We start from the raw sequence: 14,847 nt of genomic DNA on the forward strand, positions 1-14,847 counted from the left end.
AGACTCTGTCTTTGCACACATGTAGTGGTAGACACATGTCCATATGCATGAGAGCAGTGCTGGCAACACTGCTGACTTATTGTGGTTTCTTATTTTTTTATTTTATTGTTGTTTTAAAAGTTTTGCTAAGTTAGTTGCCTTGATTTGAGGGCCTTCCTCATGAGAGGGGAATGCACAGGATATATATATAGTTTAAAATAAACAAATAAATGAATTTTGTAATCTATCAGAAAAGTCAGAAGTATGTTCAAGACTGAGAAGTGAATGGGGAATACATCCTGCCCACCAACAATTTTGAGCATGTGGGTCCAAAACTCTACTAAGGATGAGCTAAAAGGGGAAAAACAATAGTGGTCCCTTGGCAGAATGCAGGATACTTGACACTCTGCCAAAAAGACACAAGCTGTAGTTAGTTCTAAGAGAAGTAGCCCTACTGCACTTAATGCAACAATCCACATTCTGAAAGGTTACATGAAATAAATGATACAGAATTATGAAATGGTTTAAATGTGCACATACATTTACCACCTCTTAACCAGAAAACTCATGGCATGTAACAACAAAATTAGCATAAATAAATTTCAAATACTTTCCCCCTCCCCCCTCCAAATCAAAGCTATACATGGAAACAGGATGCTGGGGTGGGGGGAGGGTTTAGCCTGTTAAAGGGTGTGGGGATTTATGCAGTTTGCGACTATTTCATCTTCTGGACTTCAAATTTTGCTGTTCACTTTCTAGATGGCCTTTGGCAATCCACTCTCCCTCTCAGCCTCAGCCTTTTATCTGCAATATGGAGAGGATTTGACCATACAATAGGCATGTAAGGTATTCTGAAATAACACATGCGAAATGCTTTCAACGGTTGAAAAACATGCTACATAAATGCTAAGTATTATTCTTATGAGTAACACCTCAAATACTCAGTCTTCTTTGGGTGTCATTAAACATTCTAACTGTGAACTTCGTTTAACACAAGACATCCGGATAGCAGAAAGGAAACAAACAAGCAGGCAGGTGGTTCACAGGATCCTAGACTTTATCACTGGCACTCATAGCCCACTCATAGCCAAGACATTTCAAGAAGCATAGCTGGGCCAGAGGGACTTATGTTGGTCAAGTATTAAGACTAAATGATCCAAACTCTGCTCATGTCTTCCACTCAGGGACATCAGCAACTGCCTGGAAAAGCTTAAAGGGAAATGGTCTATAGAAAGGACCACAAACTGGGAAAAAGTAGCAATTGAAAAGGAAGAGGCAAGCAAACAGGGTAATGATGCTCAACGGCCAAATCTGTAACCATTAATTCATTTCTACTATTTTCATAAGTGTACACTGACTTCTTAAACATTATAATTCTGAACAAAGATTACATAAGAAAAATTACATAAAACAGAATTTATTTATGCAAGAGTACTTATTATCTCAGCTTTTTATTTGAAACCTTTAGCAATTTTATTTAGGAATATCTTTAATATTCAAGAGCTAATATTGTTCAATGGGGAGCAGAATTCCTCTCACAAACACGTTCACATTTTCCAGTTTCTCTCAGATCCAGTAAAATCTCTGCCACCACCGATGTCTCTAATAGCAGAATATGCAGCATTAGTAGGTTTGAAAATAAATTATAACAAATCTAACTGCTTTTCAGAACAGTACTTAGAGGAAAACAAACTTACTGGAAAAGATAATTTGGAAAAAAAAGTATCTCTAAATTATATTAAATACACAGAAATTAAGAGCCCAATCCTATGGGCTCTGAGAGCTGGCGCTGAGCTCCAGTGTCAACTCCAGTGCCAGTGCCAGCACCAGCCCAGAATTGGATGGATGCCACCTGGAGTAAGGGAGCAGCTCCAGGTGGTAGTAAGATCTTGGGGGGGGGGAGGTGTTTCATGGTGGGAGGAGGGCAGGTGGAGGGTGGGACGAGGAACTGGAGCAGGAAAGGGGTGGGAACACTGGAGCCCTGTTCCACCATATCCTATCCTCCATGTTGGGCTAAAAAGCCCAACACATACAGCAGAAACACACACATAAGTCGATCTCACAGATAAGTCAAGGGCAGGGTTCAAGTCAATAATCATGGAATTTTCTATGACCCTCAGATAAATCAGGGGTTAAACTTAGGGGGTGTCTGACTATAGTTTTGTCTGATTTTACCTGACGCCATATCCTGAAAAATAACCTACCAGTAATTGTTACCTAAGAACTGTACAGTCTCTAATTTATTAAAAACATAGTAAAATATCATAAGATACATTTTTATTCTTTTTCAGTTCTGGTCTTTGCCACTTTTTTGTAAACACTATCAGAGTAAGTGCACTTTAAACAATATACCAGTAAAACAGTATTCCCAGCCTGGAGTTCATGTTCCCCTAGAGCAGGGGTCGGCAACCTGCGGTTCTAGAGCCGCATGTGGCTCTTTCAGCTGTCTGCTGCGGCTCCTCCCGGTGAAAGTGGCAAAGGGGATAACAGGAGGCACCTGTGCTGGGAGGGCAGGCTGCTTCCCTCCGCCTCCTGAGCTCACTGCCCTCCTCTCCCTTCACCCCCACCTGCCCCGCATTGGTTTCCCTTTTCAATTTTGGCCGCTCTGCAGGCTTCAGCTCCCTGTTTTTCCCTTCCCCAACTCTCCAGCAGGCTCAGCCAATCAGCATCCAGCAGGCTCCTGGCTTTTTCTGTTGGAATGGCTCAGGGCCCTTCACTGGCAGACAGACCAGCCAATCCTGAGCCTCCCTTCTTCTCAGCCATTGCGAGCCCTTGCAGCCTGCCTTTCCCTGAGCAGGTCCCCACTCAGTGCAAGGAGAGGCTTTCCCTCCACAGCTGAGGAGACATCCTGTGTGTCTACTCAGTAGTAAGCCCCATTACAGTGGATGAAGCTTACTCCCAGGAAAGGGTGCCTGGGATGGCAGCCTTGGAGCCAGTAGGAGCCTGCGCAGGTCTGTTCCAGAGTAAGCCCCGATGTAGTCCCTGGGCTACACCCAGGAAGGTGTGGAGGGCTGTAGCCTCAGCCGCCTCCTGTGCAGGTCTACTTACAAGTAAGCCCTGCTGTAGTCAGTGGGGCTTCCTCCCAGGAAGGTGTGGAGGGCTGCAGCCTCAGCCCCCTCCTATGCAGGTCTACTCACAAGTAGTCAGTGAGGCTTCCTCCCAGGAAAGTGTGGAGAGGACTGCAACCTGAGAGCTCCAACTAACTTGTCTGCTCAGAAGTCCCATTGTAGTCAATGGGGCTTACTCCCAGGATAGTGTGGAGAGGCTTGCAGCCTGAGGGAGGGCAGGCAGGCAGGCAGAGCAGAAGCTGGCCTGTGGCTCTTCCCCACCTCTGGAGCCTGTGTCCTTTTTTCCTTCCAGCAGGGTGCCTCTGGAAGGTGGGGGGAGTTCTTTAGTATCCATGTAAGATAAGCAGATGTCATAACTGACATACCTATTGGAATCCTGGAAGATCTGGCGAGGAGGTAGATGTGGTGTCAGCAGTGGCCTCTTTAAGGGTAAGGCCTGGGCATCCAGCAGAGTATGCTGCACAGCTGCAGCCACTTGAAGGCAATAGGGCCCTCAGGGATATAAGGAGCACCTGAGGCAGGAAGAGGGGGGTGGGTTGGAGAAGGAGTGCAGGTTGGAGAGGAGACTGACTGGGCTTATTGACTTGGATACTCTGACTGATTTGACTGACTTACTTTGGAATCTGACCTTGGACTGTGACTTGGCTTATTGACTTTGGACTCTGCCCTGGATACTCTGACTGACTTTGTGACTAATGGGCTGCTGGAGACACTGGAGTTTGAAGTGTGGCTGCTGTGCCCAAGACCTGCTGAGGACCAAGGGTCTGCTGTAGTGGCGGGAGGCTGCTGGCAGGAGAGAGGACCTCTGCAGGTTGAACAGGGGAGCTATCCTGGAGGTGGGGTCCAGCAGGAGTGCAGGGCAGAACCAGGGTCATTTGTTGGGGGAAAGAAGGGGAGCTAATTTGCTTAAAGTGGGCATAATTCTCCAGGCAGAGAATGGCCTTGGAATCAGGCAAAACATCAGAGGACCAGGCGTCTGAAAACACAGGACAAGAATGTATGACAAAACTAACTAAAAGCTATAAGAGGGGGCTACATTATAAAAACGGGACCTATAAGAGCATAAAGGTAAAAAAAAAGCAACTATATATGCAGTATTATCTTCATTTTAGATGTCAAAAGGGTTTTGTAGCTCCTGAGGTTTTTTTTTCCTCTGGAAAACAGGTCCAAATGGCTCTTTGAGTGTTTAAGGTTGCTGACCCCTGCCCTAGAGGCATGCAACAGAACCTTTAGAGGTACTCAAAAAAGGATGGAATAATGGCAGAAAAATGCAGGTAGTGCTCCAGAATGCCTTGCAGAGCCAGTAAGGCAAGAAAGGAGGTAGCTAGTTGGCTGTAAAAGCCCCACCAATAGCTAGTTTTTGTTCATCAATTCATGTATGAATCAGTGATTAAAAACCAGCACAGTAAAAAAGCTGAAACGTAATATTTTCCAGTGATCAATCACCCAAAATTTCTCAGCACATTTCTGGTGCAAAACAGTGCAAAGGTATAGTCTTCTGTTCTTCAAACAGATAAAAAATACTGTGATGAATGTATGAAGTATGGGTTTTCATAGAGAGGAGATGAGGGCTTATTAATTACAAACATTTTGCTAATATGAAGGGTCCAATTTATGGAAATGGGCTGTCAAGGGATATGCAAGTGAAAAAGGTTGGGAACCACTGCAGAAGAACCATGAATCAAATCCACCTTTGAACCACCAGGTGCCTTGTGTGTTAAGCCAGAAGCTCTACATATAACATACAACTTATAACACATAACTGAGAGTTCACAGCAGAGATGAGCAAGTGCAGCTGCATACAGTTGCAACCTTTTTTTCTCAGAAGTAGACCCACTGCTTTCCATGGGTGTTGTTCTTAAGTAATGGTGCACTGAACTGTGGTCTGTTACTTCAAATGGAAAGGAGGGTGACATCCTGGTGTTGAAAAAACAGACCTCTGCCAAATGCAAGGATTTGCAAAACGGAACCTGGTTGCAGCAGCATTTGCAAAATGGAAGGAGGAGAATAAAGGGTTAACTTTGGCTGGAATTTCCCAGGGAGGTTACCACAGAAATAAACAGCCCTCTAATGATCTCTGAATTGCTTCTAATGATCAAGTGGTGCCTGCTTCTCATGATCAAGTGCTGCTTGAAATGCAACAGATTGCAAGGAAACTCGGGACAGGACAGAGCTGAAAAGCTCTGCCCTCTGATCCACCTCAGAGATAAGGTGAGGTGAAAATTTCAACTTGATTACTTGGCAAAAATTTGTTGCCCTGTAGGTGAGTATCTATGGTAGGTTCTAAGTCTGCACCAGCAAAATAGCCAGTGCTGATTTGAGAAGCCCCATTGCAGGGCCTGTGGCTTCCCCTAAGGAGATATCCAGCCACTGAATGGTGATGCCACTGAATACAGCGGTAGACATTTTGATGCTGCTGTGTAGCACCAGGTAGAGGATTGGGCTGACTGTTCCCCAGAGAGTACTCTCAGCTAAGGAAACTAAATCTTACCCTGCTTTGGCAGGGTAGAGAGTTAGATTGACATCAGTGGGACCAACTTCCTCTTTTTATTAGGCCACATTGCCACATATAAGATGATGTTATCACCAAAGGTCAATTTTCTTATTTCTACTATATCAACCTTGTTACTAGTCAAGTTCTTTTCAAAATATAGAACTCTTTATAATTAACTGATACTCATATAGAAAAAGTTCAATTTCAATAACATGACAATATAGCAGCAAAATACAGCCAGTGGTGTGTGGATTCCTAATCTGAGGTTATACTACCAGATTTCTCAACTCCAACAATTGGTATTATTTATCCATCATATTGCTTCTACAGTTTGGGACATAATGGAAACCAGGGTCATACCCAAGACAGATATGAACACTATTTCAGCTTGACACATATATAAGCTGTAATACACTACTCTAAATACTTTTTAAGTTCCACGCTATTTACTTGGAAGGAGTGGCATTTCAAATTGCAGCAAACAGTATCACCCCACTACTTTTCTTAATGTATCCATGTTTTTTTATCAGATGAAGATAGCACAATTTAAAGGTTAGAGAACAAATGTGAATTATTTCAGTTTGTATGAAAATGAGTCCCTTATCAAGTTTTCAGATGGAAGTCAAGCTTTTAACTGTACAAGTTAACTGGTTCCCGCTACTGCAAATTGCACATTTCATTTCTCTACCAGTAGTTAAAGAAGAAACTTTGAAACCCCTCTGTTTTCAACTCCATGATAATTAATTCACTTCATGTCTTTAAGGGAATTGCCTCTACAAATTACTAGAGGTTGGACATCCCTCACCTGAAGTGCTTGTGACCAGAAGCATTTTGATGGTATAAAATTTTTATTGTATAATAATAAATGAGAAAAGGATAAAAGGAGAAACACAATTTTAAAAAAAACATTAAAAATATACATAAAAATACATAGAATATCTCTAATAGAGTAGCAAGAACAAAGTCAAATATTCTAGTTACTTACAGTTTTATATATTTATAATCTAAATTTCCACCCTTACATATGCTGTATCTCCAACAGGACCACTTGTCTTCTCATTATATGTATTTCTTCTCAGATTATTATTCTCTATTCCTTTTAATCTAATCTTTGAATCCACAACTCATTAAGACATTGTTCTCTCTCTCTCATACAGAAAGTCAATAACTGATTTCAAATTGTTCATGAAAGTTTTTGTTGATTTCTCTTAAAGTAAAGTCGTAAGTTTGTCCATTTCTGCAAAGTTCATAACTTTTGTCCATCATTTTTCTGTTGACAGAATATCTGTAGTTTTCCAATGTTGTGCATAAAGTATTCTAGCCGCACTTATCATATATAAAAATAAGATTTCAAATCTTTTTTCTACCTATTTATCATATTCAGCAAAAAGACTTCAGGTTTCATTTGCACATTTCTTCTTAAAATCAGCTGCATCTGTGCATGTATCTGTATGCAATACTTTTTGGCTTTAGTTTGTACATGTCCACCACGTGGACATTTTGGATATCAGATTTTTCTATTTTCTATTTTTCTATTAAAATTTTCCAATTTTCTATTTTTCAGATTTTTCTATTTTTGGAATACTTGCATATACATAATGAGAGATGGGGGATGGAGCCCAAATCTAAACACAAAATTCATTTAAGTTTCATATACCCCTTATACACATAGCCTGAAGATAACTTTATACAATATTTCAATAATTTTGTGCATGAGACACAGTTTGTGGTTTTTTTTTTTAGGCAAAAAAGTTGGGTTTTTTAAAGTCATGTGGGCGCTCAAAAAAGTTTTGTATTTTGTAATATTCTGGAAAAGGAATGCCCAACCTTGTACTATCTTTTGTATACAAGGAAACTGTCAACCTCAGATGGATGTGGAAGAAAGATTTAATGTTGTTAATCCACTAACTAAATGGCAAGAAATGTGGATAGAGAACCATTTACACCCACTTCCTCAGTAATAAAAGAAAAAGCATTTAAAATTAACCCATAGATGGTATCTTTTCTTACATAAACTAACAGCACAATCCTATCCTTTCCTCCACCCCCCCCAGGCTGTGCCAAAAACAAATGCATAGTGGGGGGGGGGATGAAGAGGCTTCGGAGGGGAATGGGGATTTAAATCCCCTTACACCTCTGTAAGCCTCCTGCTCTGCAATGCGTTTCTTCGCGTCTGTGCCAACGAGAAGGCTGCTGCCAGTGCTGATAGGATTTGGCATATACCTCTCTGCCCCTCCTCCTCTCATCTAGTTCTCCCCCCCCCCACCGGGTCCCCTGCAGTGAGTTACAAGTTCCTGGTTCTAGCCTCAGTGGTTCCTGTCATATATACAGAGCAACTGGGTAAATATGAGATTAAGGAAAACTACTAACATTATTCTGAACTAAAACACTGACATGACAATGTAACCATTGTAACCATTGTCATGTATAATTATAAGCTTTCTGTTGAAACAGATTGCTCAGGTGAGTCTTATTTTTAAAAACATTTAAAATACACTGAATCAGATTTTCCAATCTAATTCAAAGTACACATAGCACAATGGAAATGTTGACAGAATGTCCAACTATGCTGAAAAAAATTGACTCAGTATTATAAAACAGTGTAAATTAATAAAGCAATTTAAGCAACTAACCAGAATTCCAGAAATGTGCCTTCCTGTTAAGAGGCGGGTGTGCACTACTTACTATGAACTGTTCTCACCAATGCTTTCATTTGACACTTGAGTCCTAATGCTAAGATCACTATGTTGGTCAAGGCATCAACAATAAGGAGATGGGGAAATAGAACAAATGAAAGAAGAAGAGCTCTTAAAAATGTACTTTTAAAGAGAAGCATGCACATTGTTTCTCTACTCTAAAACTAGCATTGAAAAAGACACTGTTCTTACAACACTATGTAGAAGCTTCTCTGTTTCGGAAATTTATCTGAGGCCAATGTAGACTGGGGGTCCCCAAGAGTCCCCGAGGGCCGCGAATGGCCCCTGGGCCAGGGTTTGGGCAAGGCAAGGGCAAGAGAACCTTTCCATTCAAAACTGAAGAGTCCACTTTCTCTGGGATACAGAGCCACTTGGAGATACTGTAGCTTGGTGGAGCCCTCAAAAGGGAATGTTTCACTACTAGTTTCTGGGTGCTGAAGTTTGTAGAAGACTTGTAAAAGTTCCATTTCAGTGCAGAGACTGAATCAGCAATGACTGATAGTCATATTGGATGGAAAAGCAGACGGGAGACAGGTTGCAGAGGAAAAAGCAGGGGGTGAGAGAGTACTAAATAATGTCTACACTTTTCTGCTGTAAAATACTCTATTTAGCTTGCAGGCTGTTTCTTACTATAACTGGAAGTGCCCCTCTTAAATCCAAGTTAGAAAAGGTGAAGGATCTCCTACACCCAGTCTGTGTTGTAACCAACATGTAGCTTGCTTTGCTCTGCACTGAAATGCTGTTCACTTTTATGTGATCTCGGGGGTAGCATTGGAGTCCCCCTGCTTATAAGTGTTGGGGGACTTCAGTGTTCATGCCAAGGCCCCTGCAGCAGGTGCAGCTCAGGATTTCATGGCCGCCATGACAGCCATGGGCCTGTCCCAGAAGATCTTGGCCCCAACACATACTGAAGGACACATGCTGTACCTGGTGTTTACAGCTGGGCACGGGGGTAGTGATCTGGATGTAGAGGAGGTTAAGATCACTTCGTTGTCATGGACAGATCACTTCCTGGTAAGGTTTAGGCTTGTTGCAGCTTCTTACCTTCGCAGAGGCGGGGGACCACGTTCCATGGTCCGCCCTCAGAGGCTAATGGATCCTGAAGGTTTCCTGAGGACTCTGGGGGATTTTCCCACTGCCAAGACTGGCGTCTCATCTGAGGCCCTGGTTGACCTCTGGAATGGGGAAATGACTAGGGCAGTGGATGAGATTGCTCCGGAGTTACCTCTGCCATGTCGCAGACTCGGAATGGCTCCTTGGTTCACTGAGGAGCTGCGAAGGATGAAGCGGCAGGGCAGGTGTCTAGAGCGACGGTGGCAGAAAACTTGTGATGAATCCGATCGGACACAGAGTAGAGCTCATTATAGAGCCTATTCCGTGGCAGTGGTAGCAGCGAAGAGATCTTTGCTACCATTGCGTCTGCTGAGAACCATCCGGCAGAGCTGTTCCGTGTGGTACGGGCCTCCTCCATCAGGCCCCTCCAGTAGACCAGGAGGAACACATGGTCAGCCACTGTGACGTGTTTGCACAACATTTCACAGATAAAATCTATCATATTCGTCACGACTTGGATGTCACATTGACAATGTCTGACGATGTCCCCTTGGCAACTGCTTGTCCAGTGTTGTGGGATTCTTTTCAGCTTGTACAGCCCCAGGATGTGGACAGACTCCTTTGGAGTGTAAGGCCATCTGCCTGCCTGCTCGACCCTTGCCCAGCTTGGCTGATAAGAGCTGCCTGGGGTGGACTGGCTGAGTGAACAGGGAGGGTGGTCAACTCTTCCTTGATGGAGGGGACGTTACCACATGCTTTGAAATGGGCAGTGGTTCACCCACTCCTGAAGAGGCCCTCCCTGGATTCCACTGTATTAGACAACTACCGGCCAGTCTCCAACATCCCATTTCTGGGCAAGGTAATTGAGTGGGTGGTGGCGTCTCAACTCCAGAGGATCTTGGATGAAGCGGATTATCTGGAACCTTTTCAAACTGGTTTCAGGCCAGGCTTTGGGACAGAAACCACCTTGGTCGCCTTGGTGGATGACCTATGCCGGGGACTGGACAAGGGGAGTGTGTCCCTGTTGGTCCTGCTGGACCTCTCAGCAGCTTTTGATACCATCGACCATGGTAGCCTTCTGGGCCAATTGGCTGAGTTGGAGGCACTGTTTTGCGGTGGTTCCGCTCCTATTTGGAGGATCGGTCCCAGATGGTGGTACTGGGGGATGCCTGTTCGACACCCTGGCCCTTGAGATGCGGGGTGCCACAGGGCTCAATTCTGACCCCCATGCTATTTAACATCTACATGAAACCACTGGGAGAGGTCATCCGGGGGTTTGGAGTGGGGTGCCATCAATATGCTGATTAAATATGAAATTAAATCTGGATAAGACAGAGGCTCTCCTGGTTCGGAAATCCTCTATGCAGGTGCTGGACTATTGGCTTGCACTGAATGGAGTTGTACTCCCCCTGAAGGAGTAGGTCCGCAGCTTGGGGGTCCACCTGGACTCGCAGCTGCTCCTGGAATCCCAGGTGGTGGCTGTGGCTAGGGGGGCCTTTGCTCAGCTTCGACTGGTGCGCCAGATGCGGCTGTACTTGGATCATGCAGACCTGGCCATGGTGATCCATGCCACGGTGACAACTAGGTTAGATTATTGTAACGCGCTCTAGGTGGGGCTGCCCTTGAAGATGGTTCGGAAACTGCAACTAGTGCAGAATGCGGCGGCCTGTGTAGTTACTGGAGGTAGGTGGTTTGACTCTGTCAGTCCACTTCTCCAGCGGCTGCACTGGCTGCCCATTTCTGGGCCCAATTCAAGGTGCTGATTTTGACCTTTAAAGCCCTACACTGTTCTGGGCCAGGGTATCTTAGAGACTGCCTACTGCCGTACAATCCAGCTCGTCCTCTTAGTCATCAGATAAGGCCTTTTTACAAGTGCTGCCGCCTAGGGAGGTATGTGGGGCGGCGGCAAGAAATAGGGCCTTCTCAGTAGTGGCACCAACACTATGGAATTCTCTTCACTTTGACTTAAGAACTGCTCCCTCTCTTGAAACTTTTCAGCTAGGCCTGAAGACCCTTCTGTTTAGATAAGCCTTCTGAGTTCCTGGCCTTTTAAACATCTTTTTAGCATCTGTTAATATCTTTTTTAAAACCTGGTTACAGGCCTGATCCTTTTATAATTTGCTGCGCTATGCTCTTTTACCTGACTACTTTTTTATCTGACTACTGTTTTTATGATATGTCGTTATGTTTTTATCTGTTTTTAAATTATGTTTTTTAATTTGCTTTAACCTTGTTTGTAAGCCGCCTTGAGTCCCTCCGGGAAGAAAGGCGGGGTAAAAATAAAGTTAATAATAATAATTAATAATAATAACTTTATGCCTTGGGTTTTGAAGGCTGAGTACCAAAATGTCCCCTTTAAATTTTGGGGAACAAGCTCCAGGTTCAGAAACTTTGGCTTATGACAGCAGTTACAACAACCGTGATACCACTCAGAAACCTACACCTAGTGGATTGTAGGACTCATAACCTTGAAGCAGATGATTGAACAAAACATTGGGTTGAGATATATATAACACAAAATGATACTTGTCATAAGAGAAAAACACAAAAGTGGTCAGACAAAAAAAATTGCACATTTCCACTTCACAAATAAGATACATTCCTCAGAAAAAGTATTTTCTTTACCTGCTGCTGTCTTTGACGTCTCATCTGTGCAAACTGAGACATCAAGATTTGCCGATCCAGTAGCTCCATTCTCTGTTGCCTCTGTATGTCCACAGTTGCTCCCATTCCAACTCGGACCTCATTGGATGGCTCCGCAGATGAGAAAATTGGTTCAAGTGTCCAAGCAAATATCCTTGCCACACCACTGGGCACACAAAGAACACGGTACACTTTTAACACACTACTGTTGTAGCACATTCCAGAAATCTGAAAAACCAAAAAATTAAGAATGGTTAATTTGCTGAAGGTATGTATGTTGAGTGTTATCAAGAATGTAATTATTATGGCAACTAATGCAATTAAGTCTGAATGATACTCTACAAATTTCTGTAAGTCAAATTCATGCTTCTGCTAATTATGCAGTCTTATAACAATGAGATTACAGTCATGGGATCACCTATCATAGAAAATGGTGCTGGCGATATACATATAATTAGACTATCGAAAGTTTTTGATAGTTGTTTTTGATGGCTTCAAAATGGCTGCTGCAAATTAAAAATGGCCACCAAAGCAGATAATAGCTTCAGGATGGCCGCAGATATCCACAGATAGCCTAGAATAGGCAGCAGATGGCACAATGTAACGCTTCTGATCCTGCGAATAAGCAAATCAATGGGAACTGAGTGCACAGATAGGGAGAAATTATTATAATTAAATAAGGAGCTCCACTGGGCAAGAAACAGCTTTATTATTCTTTCATTTCATTTCATAAACCTTTATTGGCATTAGAAACAGTTGAATACATACGGTAGCTTGCCTTCATTTACACGTCCCAAATAATAGTTCACAAGCGACCACATTTTTTGATAACCGCTACCAGGAAGTCGGGTACAAAGTTTATAATTACTTCGGAGCTATCTTCAGCTTTATTATTAAACCTTTGTTAGTTATCTGGAATAGAAGATAAATTTTGCCAGGGAAATCCCCTATGGTTTGGTTTTGATGGGTGAGGATTTTAACAAAAAGGTGCGTCTGTGTTTGTTTTCTGGATGGATTAAAATTTAAAAAGAACTGTACCAAGGCCAAATGGTTAAAAATCAAATTGTATCATGCAATTGCTTACTAGAAGGTAGGGATGAGTTTTCTCCACCTTTTTATGAATATTTTGTTAGCTCTTTGCTCCGACATAGCCAGAACTGGTTGCAAACAATTGGTTCAGGGCAAGTTGCAAGCAGCTGAGTTAACTGGATTGCACTACACCTGTGCAGACACACCCTAATTAACTGGGGAGACTCAGATTGGGTGCTGAAGCCCACTTAAGCCTCACTGTGCAGCTCCACCAGTGCAGTGGGTGAACTGTAAGCTGCTGCTGGAGACTTTGTTAAACAAATACTGTATATGACCATGGACTAACTTTGACTTTGCTTTGTGGATACTGGACTAGAACAAGGTAACTCTGGACTGCTATATTCCATGTGTATGACCTGGACTGCTTTGACTATTTGGCGTATGGCTCTGTGCTCAAAATACAACAGCAACTTCAAGACTCTGCTGTGTCTACTAATTTGTATGCACCCTGCTCTGAAACAGGACATACCCAGGTTCCTACCTGACATATTTACAGGTCTGACACTCTCTCTATGAACTAATTAGTGGGACTGGAGGTTTTAAAAGGTCTCTGATATTACATGTGGGGCCTCAGTGTCTGTGGGGGATCTGTTCTTACTCATGGATCAACCCACTGATACCAAAAACCATAGATAAGCAAACTTGCTGATTTTGGCCCCTTAAACCTTCAGAAGGTGATTGGAGTTGTACTCCGGTCACCTCTGGAGGGCTTTCTGAAGATGGCAAAGGCTATGTGCATTCGCCTGGGCCTCTGCATGCTTCACACTGCCTCCTAGAAGCAAAAAAATAACTGACTTTCAGTTTTCAGAGGAAAATCAGAAATTTTTGACTTTCATCCATGCTCTGGTCCCTAACCAGTTGAAAGTGCAAAGTATTGCTGTATAATCCAATTATAAGCAATAAATAGTTTTTGAATTGGGAAGATTTCAGGAAAGCCAAACAACTATTCATCTTAGACAATCCATTTTTATTATGATGATTAAAGGCATAAGTTTATGCCATGAATAGTGTGAATTTTAGTGGACTATAGGACTTTGTCAAAGCTACATAAACAAATAAAATTACTTTTATGTATTTATGTTGTAAATATCTTTACAATCACATACTGTTCTCACCTATTTGCATGTTTATGAAAAAAATTGTGATGGTATATGCTTATAGCAGCAAGGAATATGACTGTGGTGTATTGAAAACAGTAACTATTGCCTTCAGTTGAACTTTGACTTAGGTAAGCATGAAACAATATTTTTCGCACTTGAATGAATAAAGTTAGAACATACAGGTTTAGCCTCATTATACACATGGGTTCCCTTCCAAGTACGGATGGCAAAAAATGCACTATAGCAAATCAATTTAAAAAACAAAGTTTCTTTGCTCTGGTGATTTATAAACAGCCTTGATGACCTTTGTGATGTAAGATAAGAGTCATTAAGAAGACATTCCATCAGTCAGTTGTCCTCCAAGAGCTTAGAAAAGAGCTTCACTCAGCCCCTCCCTTCACCAATGCAAAGTGATCACCTTTCTTTCACCTTCTCAGGGGGAAGGGAGGGGTTGCCTGGAGAGAGAAGGATTGATGGATTGTCAGCCAGCTGCCCCCCCCCCTCATTAAGAAGGCTATTGTTAAAGGACTGTTCAGTTTTTTAAACTGATTTTAAAGGAATGCATTTTTCCCCTTCTCCAGGGATCAGCACATTCCTTCTCATTTGCAGGGGCCATTCGAGTCAAATCCGTGTATAAAAAATCCATGTATAAATAGGCTGGACCTGCATAAACAATTGGGGATTCTAGATTAGTCTGAAATCAGATTTTGTTAAATTTGGACATC

At 42.7% G+C, this 14,847-nt stretch overlaps 1 protein-coding gene across 1 annotated transcript in view; it reads right to left on the reverse strand.

The window, feature by feature from the left end:
- Nucleotides 1–14,847, reverse strand: part of UBAC2 (UBA domain containing 2) — a 99,362-nt gene that overhangs the window by 9,663 nt on the left and 74,852 nt on the right. Inside the window, exon 7 of the mRNA XM_066619998.1 lies at nucleotides 11,916–12,161. Coding sequence (XP_066476095.1) covers nucleotides 11,916–12,161 — 246 coding nt within the window. The remainder of the gene's footprint in view (nucleotides 1–11,915; nucleotides 12,162–14,847) is intronic.

Source organism: Tiliqua scincoides, chromosome 3 (genome assembly GCF_035046505.1).
Source record: "Tiliqua scincoides isolate rTilSci1 chromosome 3, rTilSci1.hap2, whole genome shotgun sequence".
NCBI lineage: Eukaryota > Metazoa > Chordata > Lepidosauria > Squamata > Scincidae > Tiliqua > Tiliqua scincoides.